This window comes from Phallusia mammillata, chromosome 5, assembly GCF_965637545.1.
Source record: "Phallusia mammillata chromosome 5, kaPhaMamm4.hap1.1, whole genome shotgun sequence".
In the NCBI taxonomy this organism is placed as follows: domain Eukaryota; kingdom Metazoa; phylum Chordata; class Ascidiacea; order Phlebobranchia; family Ascidiidae; genus Phallusia; species Phallusia mammillata.
The window spans coordinates 2,294,357-2,313,306 of NC_137256.1; the positions used below are offsets into that span (position 1 = coordinate 2,294,357).

The 18,950-nt window shown below is 36.6% G+C and overlaps 1 protein-coding gene across 7 annotated transcripts in view; it reads right to left on the reverse strand.

The window, feature by feature from the left end:
• LOC145228935 (uncharacterized) overlaps positions 1-18,950 on the reverse strand; it is a 70,616-nt gene extending 51,666 nt beyond the window's left edge. For 4 of the 7 annotated variants that reach the window (XM_080094154.1, XM_080094155.1, XM_080094153.1 and 1 more), the window contains exons 1-4: positions 18,810-18,950; positions 17,979-18,129; positions 15,802-15,867; positions 15,181-15,314 (exon numbers count right to left, since the gene is read on the reverse strand). In XM_080094154.1, the coding sequence (XP_079950280.1) occupies positions 15,181-15,314; positions 15,802-15,867; positions 17,979-18,129; positions 18,810-18,932 (474 nt within the window). In that variant the 5' untranslated portion in view covers positions 18,933-18,950. Of the gene's footprint in view, positions 1-3,528; positions 5,050-6,380; positions 6,564-15,180; positions 15,315-15,801; positions 15,868-17,978; positions 18,130-18,809 lie in introns of those variants that run through there. The other 3 variants (XM_080094157.1, XM_080094156.1, XM_080094159.1) reach the window with 3 other exon arrangements.

Consider the following 18,950-nt stretch of genomic DNA (forward strand, 5'->3'; position numbering starts at 1 on the left):
ATAAGTTTGTAGAAACTGGAGCAGCCAGTTTGGCGAAATACATCTATTCCATGTAAATTCATTGACTGATTGCGTTACATTCTAAGTTTAACTTTACATTCGTTTACAAAATTTATCTTCTAAAGCTCCAAAGCGGTAAGGCAGTGACAAAAGATTGAGAATCTCTGTTTTAAACGATTTACGAGTACGATGCGCCAACCAATCCTTTGAAATTGATGACCTTCGTAAAACATTGGTTTATGTTTGTGGACTCTTAATCACATTTACTTTCGACAGTGTTCATCAAACCCTTTAAGCGAATATACGTGTGGACTATTCCAATTTATTATCACAGTACAATTGCCAGGAGAGCTCTATAAATTTGATATCAGGCTGGCAGCAACAGCTTATAAATGTGGACTATTCATTCAAAATGGTAAAGGCTAAGTCTAAGTACAACACAAAGGAAGTAAACAGGCCCATGCAGTGGCACGATAACCACAAATAAGTCTTATCGACATGAGAACTTTCCCACAACAAAATGAACAGGTTCCCTCGGGCGAAACCCGATCTAGATCAGTGAAAGACTTCGACAAGCCGAAACATGCTTTCCACAACAAATCCCAATGAATGGGATTGCCTTGGAAGTATGTGGCGAAGGTGTAATGTGTCGGAGAACGTAGGGTGTCTTAACAATTAAGTATACAACGGAAATGTATTGTGATAATTTATCCACACGTCTATATCAACAACCGCCATGTGTTTCTGAATATTTGACACAGATTTGTTTATGATGAATGTAAGTCATAAAGTACCAATATTATATGTTGAAAAACTTGTTATTCATCTGATTGAACTGTCATTTAACTTCATTTGAGTGTTCTACTTTTGTCAAAAATCAATCAAATTCGGTAACATATTTGGATCCCATATTACCTCTCGTCTCATGATTTCGAAGACATGCAACGTATACACATCTTCGACACTGTTTTAACCACAAAACATGTGTTTCGAAACACGAAACATAGTTCCGACAGACACCACTACACACCGGCATTTTATGACTGAAAAAGTATGAGCAACTGCCGCAACTTTTGATGGCAAAGCACCCTAATTTACTCGACCATATGGATCAGTGTACTTATCACGAGAAATGTGTTTTTTGTCCAAAGTAGTTTGACTCTGATGTGTTAACTTGTGTTAAAATAGTGTTTTTTAAGCAGGCATGAAATCGGGACTAAAATTCGAAAATACAAGCTCTAAACCCGGTCCGAACCCGATTGTTTGAAAGCAAGACGGAAACAGGTATAAACGTTAGATTACCCAAGGTGAAACTATGACACAAATGTGACCAAATATGGTGTCAAGCCAAATCAAGCTTGTTTCATTTAAACTGAAGTCGACTTACAACTCACTTGCGATAAATTCAAATTGTAAGCAAGCCCATAAATTGGCACCTGAACCCGAAAGTACACGCTCTAACCCCGGTTTATACCACATTGCTCAGGCAAAACTTGGTTCAACGTTCTGCAATCTTGAAATGGAGCCTGCCATGAAAACTTTTGCACAGTTGATTTCATTTCGTACAACAAATTCAAGTAATTGATGAAATAATTCCCAAAACCCAGCGTAACAAAACCAAGTCAAGCCAATTGGAACGGCCGAAACCACACATTTTAATTACAACAATAAAGAAATTATTTGACCACAGGAAACATGCTTTCTACAAATATTTAAAAAAAGGTCGTGATAGAGTGCAAAACAAATTTCGCAAATCGTTTTTTTTTTAATAAACGGTCGAAAAGTCGAAATTTGACCTTTCGATAAGTACATTATTTGTGCGCATTGTAGTTTTACCCAATACATCTTTAAAATGCAGTGAAGATATTGTTTTGCAATCTTTTCGACAAACTATCTTAAAATGAGACCAACAAAAAGTGTTTTAGCTCTAATAGTAAACAAGGGCAAATGCCTGTTATAAAGCAGGGGGAAAAAGTTACTTGCAATGTTTTTTACCAACAATCATCAAGTAAGACTGGCCAAATAGAAATGTTTCTAGGTTTGGTACTTCACAGTGTGAAATGCTAGTCACTGTGTGTTACGGTTTATGAAAACCTTTCAACATTTGGCTTAAACGTTCACCTTCACACACCGTACAAGTCGTGTTTACCGATCAACGCCCAATTACGCGGCAGACATCCAACCAGCACTTCGCCAAGAATATACAGACGTGTTATTTGATTTTGTGCGCTCGTTTTATTTTAAAGCCAAAGAACCGGCGGTTGCAAACGGCTCTAGTTCAAACACCGGTTACAGTGAATATACGTGCCCAGTCATCACACAAAGCCGGTGCGCAAAGTTGCACGTTTTTCGCGGGCTTTTTCATTTTACGTTCTACGGTCCACTGGCCGTGTAAACAGATTTCGTAGAAATTTTATGAGATTTGAGTTCGGCGGCATTTTTCGTTGAAATCCTAACGGGGTTCAAAAAAGCCATATCAAGGGAGCCATGCAAGTCTTTAAATTATAACAAACGCGTCTTATGGAATTTAATTTAGCATGAGATGATACTGAGAATTTTGCACATACAGTACAGTGTATTGCAAATTTTTCTCACATAAGCTATTGCCTTCTTTATACTTAGCACTGTCACAGTAAAAACAAATGTGTGTGCTTAACACAACTGCAAAACAACTGCATCAAACTACAGAAAAACAAAAGTCAAGCAAGTTAAAAAAAATATTTTCACAAGATCACAAGAAAAAATTAACCCAACCAAACTAATGGTGTCTCTCAATCAACATCATGCATTTCAGTTTGTTTTGTCATTGTGGCATTTATAAGCGTCGGGGGATAAAGTTTGTCAATGTACATTGACATTCAAATGCACAAACACGTTGAGCAATATTGAAGGGTAAAGTAATTAATCAATAAACCCACTCAAAATCCAAGCACCAATTGGAAACGTGTATCGGGGAACTGATCAAATATTAACTAATGCAGTAAAAGTTTGTTGCACAATACGGCACTTTTATTGTGTAGCACAATAAGATGTATTGTAGTCTAAACTTACAACCTGTTTAACACAACCCAAGGGGTTATAAACAACACCTTTTGCTCTGAATGTAAAATTTTAAAAGACACTTAAAAGAATAGCGCTTGAAATAAGGCCTAAGATAAACTTTCACTTAATGGTTTGTTACGGAACCACAGAACTTAAACGTTTGTTCTAAAGTTTAAACAAATCTAAACGCATGACTTGTAGTACAGGCTTATGTGTTGCAAGAATACGTTGGCAAACATTAATATACGTTTTTCACCAAGTGGGAAAGTATAATTTCATTGTAGATGCAATTTGGTATAGTCCAAGCACGAATACACCAACATACACCAGTACTGCAACCACATAGTAATTAGAATAGTCAGGAAGACTTCAGTCAATCAAAAACAGACGTAAAATGAAACTTTAAAAAGTTGAGTTAGGTAGTTTTTGAATGGTCGTTGCTGGGGAAAAAACGGCAACAAGTTTTACTAAAATCTTCTTGCTTACCTCTCGCATGCTTGCAGTGGGGTCGTGACTCTTCCTCACAGTTGTATGGTACTTGGGCGCACGTTGCTTTGTGGGCGCGCCCTTCTCCATTTCTATCTCACCACTGTCATTTGCCATATCATTTACTCGGTCCTACTATATTATATGAACCTAATTTATCGATTCCTGCACAACCATCAAAACACACATGTCATAGCAGCAAGCTGTAGCGCTATCTTGTTCGCTGACAAATCGTACAGACTAAACGGCTCCCTGGCAAAAGCATGACCTGGAACATCGTGTAAGCCTTGTGAAAGCTTGTTACATGCACGACTTCTCGAGTTTAGGTGAGTTTAAAACGAGCTTCAATTATTTACCAGTGTTAAGGGAAGTCTAAACAGTAAGCTTACCAAAGTATTATGCAAGATCTCACAATCCAACATAACGGTACCGGGCAGACGTAACGTGCTAAAATGTAAAATATAACAAAATTATCTCCCTTTTAGTGACACAGTGGCACTCTGAAATATAAATGCAAAACTCCCACCAAATCTGATTTCTAAACCGACGGGTAATTGCAACACAAGCTGCATTGGTGCAAAATCGTATCGTATTTCTAACCTACTACAGCAAAACGCTCTCTGTAGGCAAAATGTAATACCAAAGCCTCGAATGCAACTCGAATGGCTCTACTTCACTGTACTTGAAGGGCTTAAATCGACTGTTCGCTTTTCATTTCAAAACCGCCCGTCTGAACAAATTAGAGTGGGTAGGCTTTCCATTGTGAGTTAACCATTAACAAGTAGTTTGTACTGAAGGTCACAAGGCGGTACGTTGTAGACCTTGCTTATTCGCGCGTGAAAGTTGTACTAACTTACCAGCTAATGTGGACAATTCAAACTCTATCCACATTGCTTACTACGGACAGCACTCTAATACAGCAAGTTTTTACAAGTTTGACTTATTTGTCCATGCCTTACCACAAACTTATTTTTGTCCATGCTCCTTCTGGCAGCCAGAATCTGGCTATCCAACTACTACCAGCAAGAAATAGTACTAACTTGCCAAGTTTTGGACAATAACACTCTTGCTTATTTGTTCATTCCTTAACAAGTTAAAATGTATTTTTTTCCTTGCTTCTTGTAAGTATAAGTACACTAAGCTTGGTAGTCCAACTACTGCTGCACTACGAGAAACAGTTCCACTTACTAAGCGCCTGTTGTGGCTTCACAATCACATCCAACCTTTTCTACTGTGTCGTTACGCTCCGTCGAGCAATAAATAGGACTTTTAGAGCCACTTCACCGACGAGTTGTATTCAACACGTCTGCTGGGCCTTACTGCGTTGCGTGTGTGTACTGTTGCCCTGATCTAACCCGTCGACTACGAATTACCGGGTTATAGGCCATGGTTGTTGGAAACATGGGCATTTTATGTTTACCAGAATTGTACATGCTCTGATACACCCCACTGCCTGCAGAATCCAATATTGTATTGTGCCTTCGTGCGTAAGAATGTAAGGACATAAATCCTCTTGATATGACTATGACTTGACTTAACTAATACAATTCCGAAAGCCTAATTTTTTACACAGCTTTGTCGTATAAAACAGCGCAAATTCGAAGTAAAACATGCCTGTTGAACAAAATGCATAACCAATTTACTATGTCTTCCTGCCTGTAAACATTTAGTATCTTACGGCTATTGCAGTACAATTGAGACAAGAAACAAACTAACGCGATTACGAAACATTCATAAGCGACTATAGAGACTGGCTGTGTACTGGATGGCCTCTTATCTCACTGCTGTTGTATAACATGAACGCATTCTGCAACCGCTACATGCACAACAAACCTAACGAAGTATCTTGAAAGTCTAACTTCAAATCTATAACATGTACAGTAATTTAGGACCACTATACACGGATTTAAAAATGAAATTTAATCGAAAACAAAACTGCCAGAGAACTTGTGTACAGTCAACATGCATCTGAGATATTTAGATGTCGTATTAAGTACATAATACAGACCAGGTTTCCAACTTGGAACTGCAATCTAAACCGCAAAGCTACCAAGTAATAAGGCTGCTGGTTGGCTGCTGCGAAACCGTTCACAATCTCTCACGGGCTGTTCGTCAGCTGGAAGGGCCTCGCACACTAATTACAGCACTGCAAATAACCCGCAGGCATTCGCGACAAGACTAAGCAGGAAACTTTACTTTGCAGTCGACGCAAAACCAAGAACTTGCTGCTTACATTTGTCACAGCGGTCGGCTCGAAAAGAAGCTAGCAGCCGCGGGCAAAAGGCTTTCTGATTTGTCCGTGAAACAACGGGGCAGGCAATCAGGCAGAAATTATTGACTGTTTTGTTTTTGTACAGCTGCCGCGGTTCCGATTGCAATAGCCCCGCACAAAAGATCGATGTCTTTTAATTAGGAGAGCTATGCGTTTTTTCGTCACGCCCTATTCCCGACGGAAAAACGAAATTATATTGACAAAACATTGGATAAATAGAATGCTATTTAAATGAACACAAGCCAATTTAGACTTTATATACATTATAATTAACTTCTGAGGCACAGCATAAAAGATTCAACCAGGATTCAAAAATAAAGCATTACAAACTTTGAAAACTTTCGAACAAAACATTACGATATTTATTGCAAAGTTGCAAATTAACAGCACGTAGCCTACTTCATCGAAAAACAAAAACTGCTACACCTTTCTCGGCTTTAAGTCCATACTTGTCATCTCAATAAAACATGTTAGATGTATAAACTTCCTTTAAAAAAGCATCTTTGCTTTTAAGTGATTTCTCATACAAAACAAGTATGACAACCGTTCACAATTTTGTAACAAGAAATTTCACACTTACATGAACATGGCCCTCGGCTTCAGAACTGTGGTCTTCGTCTTTCATAATTGCATGAATAACACCCAGAACAGTATTTAAGTTATAACAACTGGTTTGACTGGTTGAACACTGAATGATTTGCCGTGCTTACAAAACGAACTCGAGCACCATTGAAACGAATTTGCTTTGTTAAATTCCACTTACAAATTCTGCAGGAATGTTTAGAAGTTTAACAAGTACTGAGTTATAATGTGAAACTCTTAATAAATGAAATCATATACTGTCTAATGTTAATACCTAGTTTCCGACGTTAATTTGTTCAATAATCTCGCAAAGTTGTTTAAAACGGACAAAAAATTCTTGGCTTCCAGCAGCAACAAACTCACAAGCCGATTGTTGCGAATAACGTAACAATCGATTTAAAGAATACAAGCGACAATGCCCTATAATCAACGTCATAATACAACGTTGTCTTAATCCAATGTAATTGCCCCAATTAGGTTTATTATTGTAAGTTAAACCAATTGCTGCTGGATTAGAAAATCGCTTTTTGACCGCCTATAGACTAGACTAGAGAAAGCGGCACACGACTGAGAACCGCAAACTAAACCGAAATTCAATCAGTATGGGAGAAATATTTCACGAAGTAATTACTAGAACTAGGTAGGCAGCCTAGCGTATCTTTCACACACAAGCTTAGCAAGCAAACTGGGCGTTTTTGCGGCGGTCCAACGAGGAACAAAAGACCACAAACACAACCAAGGCAGCCTTTCACTCCGGTTCAACGCCTATGAATAGGGATTTGTAAACAGGGCCGACTTTTGAATAGCGCGCCACCAGACACGTCATACAGACATTTTCGCGCCATTTTTAAGAGTCAATCACGGTCATTTTTGGTTGTTGATGAAACAACTACCTTGAAATAACCAAAGCAAAAACAGTTCAGACCTAATCTTTTCTGTATAAATACCAATTTTAAAGCCCTACCCAATCCTTCGTATTCGAATAGACTCTGTCATATCGTGCTTATTTTTAGAGATTTTGAAATTTTGTTAGGCAACGAGAAAATGGTAACGTGGTTTATGATGTGTTGCCACCAGAATGGAAATGTTTGCGCATATTTTTCTCAGAAATCAAACTATAAATGACTAGTATTTTCCCCAGTATCCCAACATAATTTTACGATGCAAAAAATGGGTAAAACATCTGTTTAAAATATGCATCCCAAGAAAGGATAAATCACATTACCTAAGATGAAGATAAATTCATAACTTGAATCAGCTCTAAAACTTTCATGCAGACCAGCGATCACGGCACACGCATATAAATCATAGTACGCCAGGCCCATTAAAGGCGTCATACCGAATCGGCCAGTCACCATGTATTTCCACATGATTTATGACTGATAAATCACAATATGTTATATGTTGAACTTAAATTACCATGATTTGTTTTACCTTTGCAAGTCGGCCTCGATAATCAGCGCAACAAGATCTGACAATAATCCTTGAATGGCGATTATCTTGTGAACCGACGAACTTTAAAACTTTATCGCATCCAATGCATTTCACACACATACTGTTCAAGCACTCAATGTCTTGTTCTTTCGTGTGATTCCGTTTACAGTGTCTACATCCCTTATGTCTTTTCTTTACAGAGATTACAGAGTTCCGTCCGTCAGGTGTAAGCGAGTTAGAGATATGTAGCGCCCACTGCTGGTCAACGTCCTCAGGGCGATCCGGGCACAAAATGTCCACGCTCGACGTTCGGTTTTTCTTCTCCCGATTTTTCTTCTGATTGACAGAGTTTAGCAGATAACCAGCCCCCTTGGCAACAGGCATTGTGTAGTGAAAGGCTTATTACACCGTTAAGCTACAATTCCATGTTCTTTTGCTCCAAAATAAAAAAATAAAACTGAATAAGGAAACAGTCGAGTCGGAAATTGAGCCTGTCAAGTTTCTAATATCTATTGCATGAGCTAAAGATATAGGAATCCATATTTAAACTGTCTGCAGTCAAAGCGTTTTTTGTCAAAACGTATTTGGCTTCCTTTTCGAAAAACAAGGAGTAAATGCAAAATTGCTTTACCTCTTGTTAAAAATTACGATTTTATACACACAACAGACATACAAGCGAAAACGTTTTTTTCTGCGCAATTTTTGGTATTTTCTTCTGATACAGGCCATGATGTCTGGTAAAAGTTTTGTTGTCACATATTCACCGGTTTAAATAACACCTCAACTGCAATAAAATAAGTTGTTTATGCTCCAAAAACTCAACTGAAAAATGTCTGTTCTGTAAAAAAGTACAGGCAACGATACCAAATATATTCTACAATATTTCAAAACCTTATGTAAGTGGAATAAAATGAGCAAGTGAAAGTATTTCTGAGTCCGACCCCACCTTAAGCTTTATTTTCTATCTACTGTACATGGTCATCACGTTGTACTTAGGCAGAATCGAACCCCAATATAAAATCATCAAGGCAATAAGTAAGCTGCAGACAGCATCGTCAACTGGCTACAGAGACCTTATCGGTCGAAACAGTTTGCATTGTTTGCAGCTTTCAAATCAAATCTGATTCAAGGATCGAGAAACACTGAAAACTTGAACAGCAAACGCAGTATTTATTACCTCCAACTACTACCATTTGTCATTGCCGTGAAATTCACCCTGGCTTTGTAAAAACGTGCACTATTTATTCCTCTATTGATTCATACTGAGGATTAGTGCTACCGCCACAATTGTATAGCCAGCTATATATAGGGTTTCACAAATTGCTCTGGTATTATAAACCGTAGCATGTAATTTGAGAATTGCTATAGGCCAAACCCAATGTTAACCCATTCGTTAAGTCTAGTGGTTGTTGGAGGCCATGGACTAGCGACTCAGTTAAAGGAATTTCCATCATATACATGTATGAGTTTTTGAACGAAGCAAGCATTCACAACAAGCATTTTGACTTCAAATACACTTAAACAAAACCGGTTTTCAAGAAGTGACAAGGTTGAATAAATTATTGTTGCCAGGCTAAATGTTTCAACATTTTTTAGCTCTTCCAGCAGTCTTTATGACAAAGTTTTAGCTCTTCCAGTCTTTATGACAAAGTTATTTACAACGAATACTTCTTTAATACATAAAATGCAATTATCTCCAGTTTACATCCTGTGAATCACCCAAGAAGTCATCCTGGACCACTAGTAGTCAATCACCAGTCCATCACCAGTTGAGTTGAGATCAGTTGAGATTCACTGGTTTAGTCGAATACCAAAAGCTAATCGTACGTACGGGCTGATCGGACCCTCATACAATATTAATCGACCGTTTCGCTTTGTTAATTCTGTTTCTCAATGTGAAGTTTAATTCAACTAATTTATAAAGTCGCAACGTCTATCTGTTGCCTAAGTGCAGCTGTTATATAAAAATGTATTTTTGAAGTCTTAATGCATGCATATCGGACTTTGTTATTCATGGTTAAGTGTAGCTTTTGTTTAACTGTGGCCTTCATACTTGAGTATGGCCTTTATATGTGATGAGTGTATTTCTAATTTTACATTCGGACGCACACAAACAAAATACATTGTTTCTAAAAGTTGTAACAAGTAGATTAAACCGTAAAAAGTAATAGTTACGAACATGGTTGTTTCGCAAGACGACAAGAAATGGTCTCTGTTCACATTTTATGGATTAACTAGGTAAACGTTCTAATAAGTTTCTTGACAAAACCATAAACTTTTGCAAACAAAAACGCAGGCACGACTAAAAAAACGAGTTTAAAGCGTTTTTACACTTATCTAACATATCAAACTAAAAACCACCAACAACTGCAGTGGAATCTACTCATTAAATATAACTTAACTGTTAGTTTGGTATTTGATGAAGATATTTTCTAATGTGACTTTATATGCAATGAGTGCATTTAAAACTATGTACGGAACGTCTGCAATTAAATGTATTCCTTATCCACGAGCGACCTGACAGTTTCTGATCTATCCATGTCTAGTGCTTACAAATAATACCACGTTACTGCCTTCTCTAGCTGGTATTAGAAAACCGAATCATCTTCTTCGTGCGGTTTAACACAACGACCTTGACAACATTGCACTGCGTCGTCTTATCGATTCGCAACATTGCTTTGACGCGAGCACTGAACAAACCAGTACAAGTTTCACGCGTGAAACCAAAATTCAAACATTCCAGGACCCTGAAGACCAATCTTCTCGTGACAACACACAAAGTTGCAAGCTCAAATCAGCAAGGACGTCTGGTAGAACAAATCGATAAAGCGTGGGTAATTGATTCGCTTGTGGTAATTGGCTGAGCACAGACCTGATATACTGAGGAGAGTGACATGCTGCCGAGTTCAGAGCAAGAAAAGTTTCGTGACAATGAGATTTAACGCAGATTTTTAAACTTTCAAGTTTTGTGTGAAATTTTGTGTAAAATGTTTAACCCGAACCGTGAATTGTGATGTTGCAAATTTCGAACATAAAATTATTGTGGCAAATACAATACACGCAAATTTGCAACGGCCGATTAGAATAAAAAAAAATGTTTTTGTTTTTTTGCAGTGCATAAGCAATTAATTTACCGAGATTCAAATTTAAAACTTTCATTTTTTTTAAACTTTCATTTCTTTAAAATCGTAATTTGCAACTAACTGAGGTGTTGTTTTGAAACACCCTGATCAAGCATTAAACAAAAGATGTAACAAAAAAGATTGCATTCAATATTTTTTTGCACAGCCACAACCAAGCTCAAGTTTATAAAGTCGTAATCAAATCTAATACTGCCATCGATTATAAAAGCTTCAATACTTTATCTGAGTACCCCGAATGCTACGTGGCTTTACTAAACCCTGATCCTACAGATATATACAAAGCGCAGTCGTACAAAACTTTCGCAGTTTGGAAACATTTGCACTCTCCTTACAAACCAAACCTTTCTTTAATACAGTTTTCGTTTAACAGTGTAAAGCTAAATAAAATACATCTTTGGCAAAAAAACTTGTCCTGAAGTTTTTCCCACAGGAACGATGGGTATAATTTGAGCAGCTTTGCATTATATGAACGTACACTTTTTCAAATTTGCAATCTAGATAGACGAAACGTTTGTTCAGTATTTTTGCATTTTTGTACCATTTTAACAGTTTTTAACGCCTTTAAGACTTTTTGTTCAAAGCTTTTCTCAAGCTCAAGAATCGATATAAAGTTCAACGAAGCCCCTCTGCCGGTCGTAAATGGTTGCCGATTGTCACCCTATCTTTAAAGTTCAGTCAATATATTCGATTAGCTGCTGGGTTCAGGTTGTTAACGCTTCTGTTCTCCACTGATGAAAATTACCTTTACTGATAGCGACACTTTCACACAAAAGAGAGCCACTTTGCACAGACGGAAAAGGCTAAATGGCGAGTTGAGACAAAAAAAAAGTTAATTAGAAGCACAAAGGAACTAATCTTGAAAGTAATTAAAGGGCAAAATTAGACTGAGGCATGAGGAACCTTGTTTTGTCACACCCTTTTAGTTTACAAATACCTGTTTCAAATTTAGTGATAAAAATAACAGCCCAAATAGACGTAAAAGGCTTATTTTTTTACATCATTGAACCTATGAACAGATCCGTATGTAGGGTACCTTATTTAGGTTTATTATAGTTTATATGTTTAACAACAAATATTAGTTAGAAAAGCACAAAATCAACACATTATTAGGAAAGAGAATTCGCCTCTTTAAATTCCTATTAAAATATAAGGCACTTAGATGCAAAATAATAAGTTAAAATTGCGCATTCAATTAACCGGAACTAAGTTGGTCTCGCTATACTGCAACGTCGCAATACCTTATTCTTTACTGCTACACATTACACAAGATGCAAGGCATTTTTATGCAACACAATATGTCAACCAATCCTCCCTGTTTTGTCACAATTTCTTATTCGTTACTTTACAACACAGTAGGTAGACTCTATATAAGCCAGACAGGTAAATCTGGTTAATGTCTAGACTCCGGATTGAAATTTATCAAAATTCTAAATTCCTCTGGGAAAAGCACCCAGAAAGAAAAACCTGCGTCTGACTCCTGCGGTTGCTGCGTTTGATCTCGAATTTCTGACAGTGAGCATCGATTGTTGCGTTTGCTGTTGTGACGTAACAATTACAAACAATCACTTGATTCGTTTGAGAGAAACTGGGAGAAATTGACTTTTTACTACCAATCGATTGCAAACGCTTTAAATTCACACTAAAAAAATACTTTCTCCGTTTTTGATTGTTGTTTTCTCACAACTACCCACACAAAATGTAATCACATTAGAAATATCCAATGTACATTGCAGATTGCACCGATTGATTTGACAACCGATTTTTCATGTAAGTCTTCACCAATTTTTTACCTAAGTTTGGTTTGCCTGGCTTGTATTAAAATCCCTAAAGGATTGTATAAGGTATCACGTTTTCAAACTTATCTCAAAACTGACACAGGTAACGTGCCAGCCTTGCCATTATATCATTCAAGAGATTTCATTTCAAACCGCGTTTGTCTCACAGCAACGTTAATCAAAATCCTGTCCCGATAATTTTATCGATCGCTCGTAACATAGAAAACCCAAACCTGTTTTTGTTCCATCCGAACAACAAGCTTAGAGCACACACTGCATGATTTTGCAGCATTTGAACAAGTTCTATACAAAATCCCAGCGGGGCATGGAGCTTTAGCTAACAGAATTTTAACTGACGTCATCAAACTAGGTTGGAGCGTTAGAAAGTGCCGCAAATTCAATCACTTCACAATTTAACTCATGCCGGGCGACCACGAAACGGAGAGAAGCCGTTCGTACGTTAAAGGGCCACGTGAATTTGATTTAGTTCCCGTTCACACGAGTTTAAGTCAGGGAATCCAGAGAAAACGTATAGTTTTTCAACCAAATTTTGTTCTTTGGCCAAAAGGCAGGGTTGTCATCGACCACAATATAAGGATAAACCAAAAATTAAATTTTCAAACGAAACAACCGCTTTGGCCATATCAAATGCCATATTTTTTCATATTTTCTTTTATGATGTCACAAATCTAGGCGCAAAACATGTTTTGGTATATTACGCAACACTGGATGCCAGGGAAAGGAGATAAAAGTTTTGTAACTGTTGAAAAAGAGACAAACTTAGGACTGAAGTCAGAAACAAGGACATTTCTTAGAAATAAAGACAACACAATTTTCTAAGACAATGCCATTTAAAATGAGGAAATTTTTAGAAATAAGGACGGTATGGCAAGCCTTCCTGTAAGCAACTGATGAAATGGAATTTACCTACCAAATTTCTTTGACACTAATTCATTACCGATAGACAAAATATTTTATGTATACAAACATCTATGACCTAAGCATGTCAAATTTGTCCCTGGAGATAAATTTTCCTCTGTTTCCTCAGAAACTTTAAAGTAAATAAATCACGTAGGCCAAGGTTTTCGCTCAGAAAACGACATTCAAAAAGTTAAGTTATAAAACCTTAAGTGTAAAACGCCAATCCTCAAAGCAATGAAAACCACAACAAAGTTTTAGAATATGTAACATTTGGATTTTCTAGCTCCAATTCAGCATTTTTAGGACATAATTATTTGGGTAAAAAGATGCAAGATAATTAACTAGAAACTTCGGTCTTGCTTTTCGCTTACAAGGTGATATAGAAAAAGTCACATTTTCAAACTCAAAAAACACCAAAACCTAAAAGCATGTGTAAACCCAGACAAGAACAAGTATTTGATTTTTGCTTTACTTCGTATCAGTCATGCTAAACAGAACTTTTACAGTGTTTTTAAATCAACTTTAAATCCAATCCAAATCTGAATTTTGTCAAATTCAGAAATGCATCGAAAATCGAAATCGGAATTTCTGGATCAACGAAATTTGTTCAGCCAAACGCCAGAAACAATCATTGTAAAACGGGATGAGTCCTATTTATTGATCGAACCTCGATGTTTTATAAAGCTGGGTCTGTTGAACAATATTGTCAACTAATGCCTGGTTAAGCCTCTGACATTTAATAGCGCCTTCGATCTGACAACACTATTGCTGGTAGTCTGATGATGTGTTTTTTGGCCACGAGTCATTTGAGTTTGTGAAAACATTTGTGATTCCGTGATCTCCTCACGACACAACTTTTTTTCAACTTTACGGGGTTTTAATTATTTTACGTTTTTGTTAAGTAAACTAAAGTATACTAAGACAAAAATATTCTGCAATCCCGAAAGGTTGAGACACACTGTTCTAGTTGAATTTTGTAGATATGTTTTTTTTACCGTACGAAATAAATTCAACTTCATGTGTTTCTGTCGTTAAAAAGTTATTTTTCCGTTTCGCTTCCATTTCGGATCGCGAGAATCCAAAAATGACAAATGGAAAATAATTTTTGTCACATAAACTTCGAGACAAAATGGTCAGAGGCATGGAAAGGTTGTAGAACAGTGTTATATATTATGAGCAAAAAAAATCAGGGCCAGTATATGTGTGGAAAACATGTCTACCTCCTTGTTTCGTTTACCCCTTGACAGACATCATAGATAAATTTTACTATTTTTTTACATTCTAGTCCTGCATACCGCAATGATTTTTTGCTTGATGTCAAATTAGTTCCCCTGGGGATAAACAACCTCCGGAAAAGAATCTTCGTTTTTTGTTAAAAATTTTGTTATTTTTTTCTTTAAACTTACCCCCTTTTTAAAAGAAATACGCTTTTGCCATATTTTTAAAATAAGCACGTTGGTAAAATACTTTTTATGTGTTTGCCATCTTCGCAGGTGAAGCGAATACAATAAAGTTTAATTCTTACTTTTTCATCTCGTCGTTTCCGTTTCTTTTTCTTCCGTCTATCGCCTCTAGTGTCCGACGACGACGCTGTGGAATCACCAGAGCGTGACGGTGGCACGTGATCTCGCGAAGATCGCCCACTAGTGGCGGCCGAAACTAAAAATAGAAATCTATTTACGCAAGCCTGATTGAAATGGTTTATGGGAAACTTTTAAATTAAACACGAAAACACTGGCTTTTTCTATTTAGTGTAAAGGTTGTTAAAAGAAAATTTACCAAATAAATCAGCTCTAAATAAAAACCACATAAATAATATTAAATTGCAACAATGCATATTAAATACATTTGAATATTGCAATATAACAAGCTGTGTTATAAAATGTAAAAGTTAACTTCACATTTAGGCTTTAAAGATCCTTAGAATTGGAAAAAATTTCAAGAAAGAGTGACACCCAAATAAACAACGAAATAATATTTGGCGACAAAATCAAGATCGAGATTAGAGCGCATTTAAGCACGCCATTAGACGAATTTCATCTATTTTGAATGCAAGAATAACAGCCCAAAGTCACACAAGCCTTTTATTGAAAGATTGTGAATTTATAAAAATAAACACAAAAATCATATGAAATGACGTCATTACCTGTGTCAGTAGATGACGTCACCATCGATGCGATTGTGCTTCGTCGGATCAGAAGATTCTTTGTAACTTTGCAAAAAAGTCCAAATTTATTCAACAGAATGTAAAGTATAATTTTTAATGCTGATAAAACCACGCTGCGTAAAAATACAATCTTAATACTGACACCTAACGGAAATTAATTCAAACAACCTTGGCTGCAAAACAGAAATTGTAAAAATCAATAAAACCAGACAGCGGGGGATAAGTTCTAAATTTCGGAAAAGTTGAATAATAAGTTACAGTTATAACAATACACAGACGATTTTTCAGGACGTGATTATTACTGCGACATTTTTAGAAATCGTATGTCTAATATTTGTTATTCTCCTTCTTTCTTTAGGCTTTTCAATATTCGAATTGAAGATTAAACATGTGTCATTGTTTTCAACATTTATTTAATCTTATTTCAACCTTAACACGCTTTCCCGATTTCTAAAACTCCAATGTTAGTCCTTTCCATAATTTCTTCCTGTACTGCTGCCTGACGAACTGAATTCATCTCACAACTTTCAAGGTGCGGAAGCACTTTCATAGCGTGCAGAACTGTATCAAAAACACTTGCGAGCAAGGGCGATGTCGATCTATAATCCTTAAGCAAGCAGGGGGTACAAACGTCATCGTAATGCCCCTCTAACCCAACGAAAGAGCCTTGCATAATTCATGGTCGCTTGGACGAAGAGTCGTTATATTCGCTTGTTGTTCTCCAAGATCACTTGACTGAAATTTTGTTTACTTTTCGGTGGTTTGATCTTGGACATCACTTTTTACCTTGAACTTGGTACGATTTTTCTTTTTACCATTGCAGGGTGATTTCAGTAACAACCTTTTATATTCTACATGGCCTATTTGTACGTTGAATTTACAACTTCTTTAATAAAACAGATGTATAAACCACATATTTTTCTAACTTACATGGTGATACAGATTGTACAACTGTTGTGAAAGCTCTGTCTAATTATCATTGTATACAAAGGTCTGTAAACGTCAACAAGATATCGATCATCGCGCAACTGCTCTGAGTCGTTTGTGTTGTAGCATTTAAAAAGCAACTGCAACAATTATACATCCTGTTTGCACTGTAGACAGCAAAATTTGTGCTATAACGTGATTCTATTCACTTGATCTTACAAACATTTTAGAATAGGTTTTATCCTACAGATGTTTGCTGTTTTACGTAAGAAATAAGTGTTACAAAACAATGGTATCTAGCATTACCACATGCAGGTTAAAATCGAACGCGACTTAACAATGAAGTAAACGAGAAAATATAGAAAATATGTGAACGCAGCAAGCAAAAGGCGATAGTGTCATTTCAACGGCTATCACTCTTCATCTTTTGTTTACTGCTACAATTGCATCTAAACTTTCTAGTTTATTTAAGGTAGAGAAAAAGGTATCATAGGTTAGAATGGCGTTGTATTTTTTTAGGTTTTTAAAATTGATCAAAAACTTTCCTATTAAATTCCTGTCTTTTTCACTACACAACTTTTTCAAACTGCCCTTAACTTTCTCTCACTGTCCACAACTGCAAAGGCAGCGCTTTGAACTTAAATGCCTGATCGATATCGCAGGCATTAAAATCCTGCTACCCGACGTCAAAAAGCATTTCGATCTTTAGCTGGTGAATTTAATTTTCCCGTCTAAATTGGTTTAAGGGCTTGGAAATAAAAGCCGAAAAACCTAACTGTGTTTAAACCTAAAAACCGAGATAACTTTAAGCTTTGCCTGAAGTCATCCATGGTTTGTTAAAGATATTATATTTCACCTCATAAGTATAATAAACACCTTCAGTATCCAAAAACAAATGTAGATGTCTATTATTTAATGAAATATCCATTTATGTTTTAATCAGACCGTGGATGACATCATTCTTTGTTTTTGTCAGCAATAAACTTTACAAGTACTTTCCCGTAGACATCCAATCGACGTAAAACAGAAAAATTCCAATTAAAAATTAAAATCGGGACTATGTACTATAAAGCTGAAACCTTTACTAAATTTGGTCACACAGACAATTAAAGCAGCAGTTTGGGGGCAAAAATTAGTCTGGGATGGGATTCGAACCCACGATTTTAAGACATTTAATGTATACTATTGTTACTGTATTCATTTTTGTATTTTTTGAACATTGCGTTCACCTGTTGGAATAGGTTGAACCCAGACATAATTTCTTCTCAGCCTCATAGTTTGTGACAAAACCGACTCCCTTCGGTTTGAGTGACATGAAATACGAGTATCTTGATTTCTGCTCCCCAGCAAGGTGGTTGCGAACGGCAACGACTTGGATCTCTTCAAATGAGAACAAAAATTATTACTCCTCTATCATGATAATGCTCACTAGTGTAAATAATATATATTTCGTTTTGAACACTTTTGTGTTGGCTAGAACAGATAAAATATATTTCTCGGTTTGTAAGACATTTAGATTGCATTAATATCGCCGCTACATTAACGGATCCAGAGTTACCAGTGGACAAATTGGAACAAATGGCAGAAATCGGGTTCTGCGGCTTAAGTTTCAATGAAACGGACTTGTTTCCGGCCTCACTTAACACTTGGCATCGTATTTCCGCCCCATTTTTACCAATTTCTGGTCATTGACCAAGCTTGATTTTTTTAAATCGGATTCGAATTAGGATTTGAGCCTTTTTTTTTTCAAGGTACAATCTATACCCCGACAAAGACCCGTTTTTTTTATTGAAAAAAAACAACGTTAAACTAATGACACAAATGTGGTTGAATGTGAAATCAGGCTATCATCAATCTAGTTTTGTTCAGGCCTAAGCCCGAACCTGACACGAAAACCCAGGCCCAGCCAACAAGCTTTGACACTTCAATTTTGTCAATTTTTCTTTTTTGCGTTGTTAAAGAAAAGAGAAGCGAATTTTGCGTTGTTAAAGAAAGAGAAGCGACTGATAAATCATGTACAACAAACTAGTTTTATTGTTTCGCGTTTGTCAATCTTTTACCTCTTTTCTAGCCAATTCCTCACCAACGGATAATTCCCCAGATTTCTTCCGTAACATCCGGGACTGTGTCCTTCGTTTGTTGTACACAGATCGATACACGTGACCGGATGCACCCAGTGACATAATAATAGTTCAGTTGTC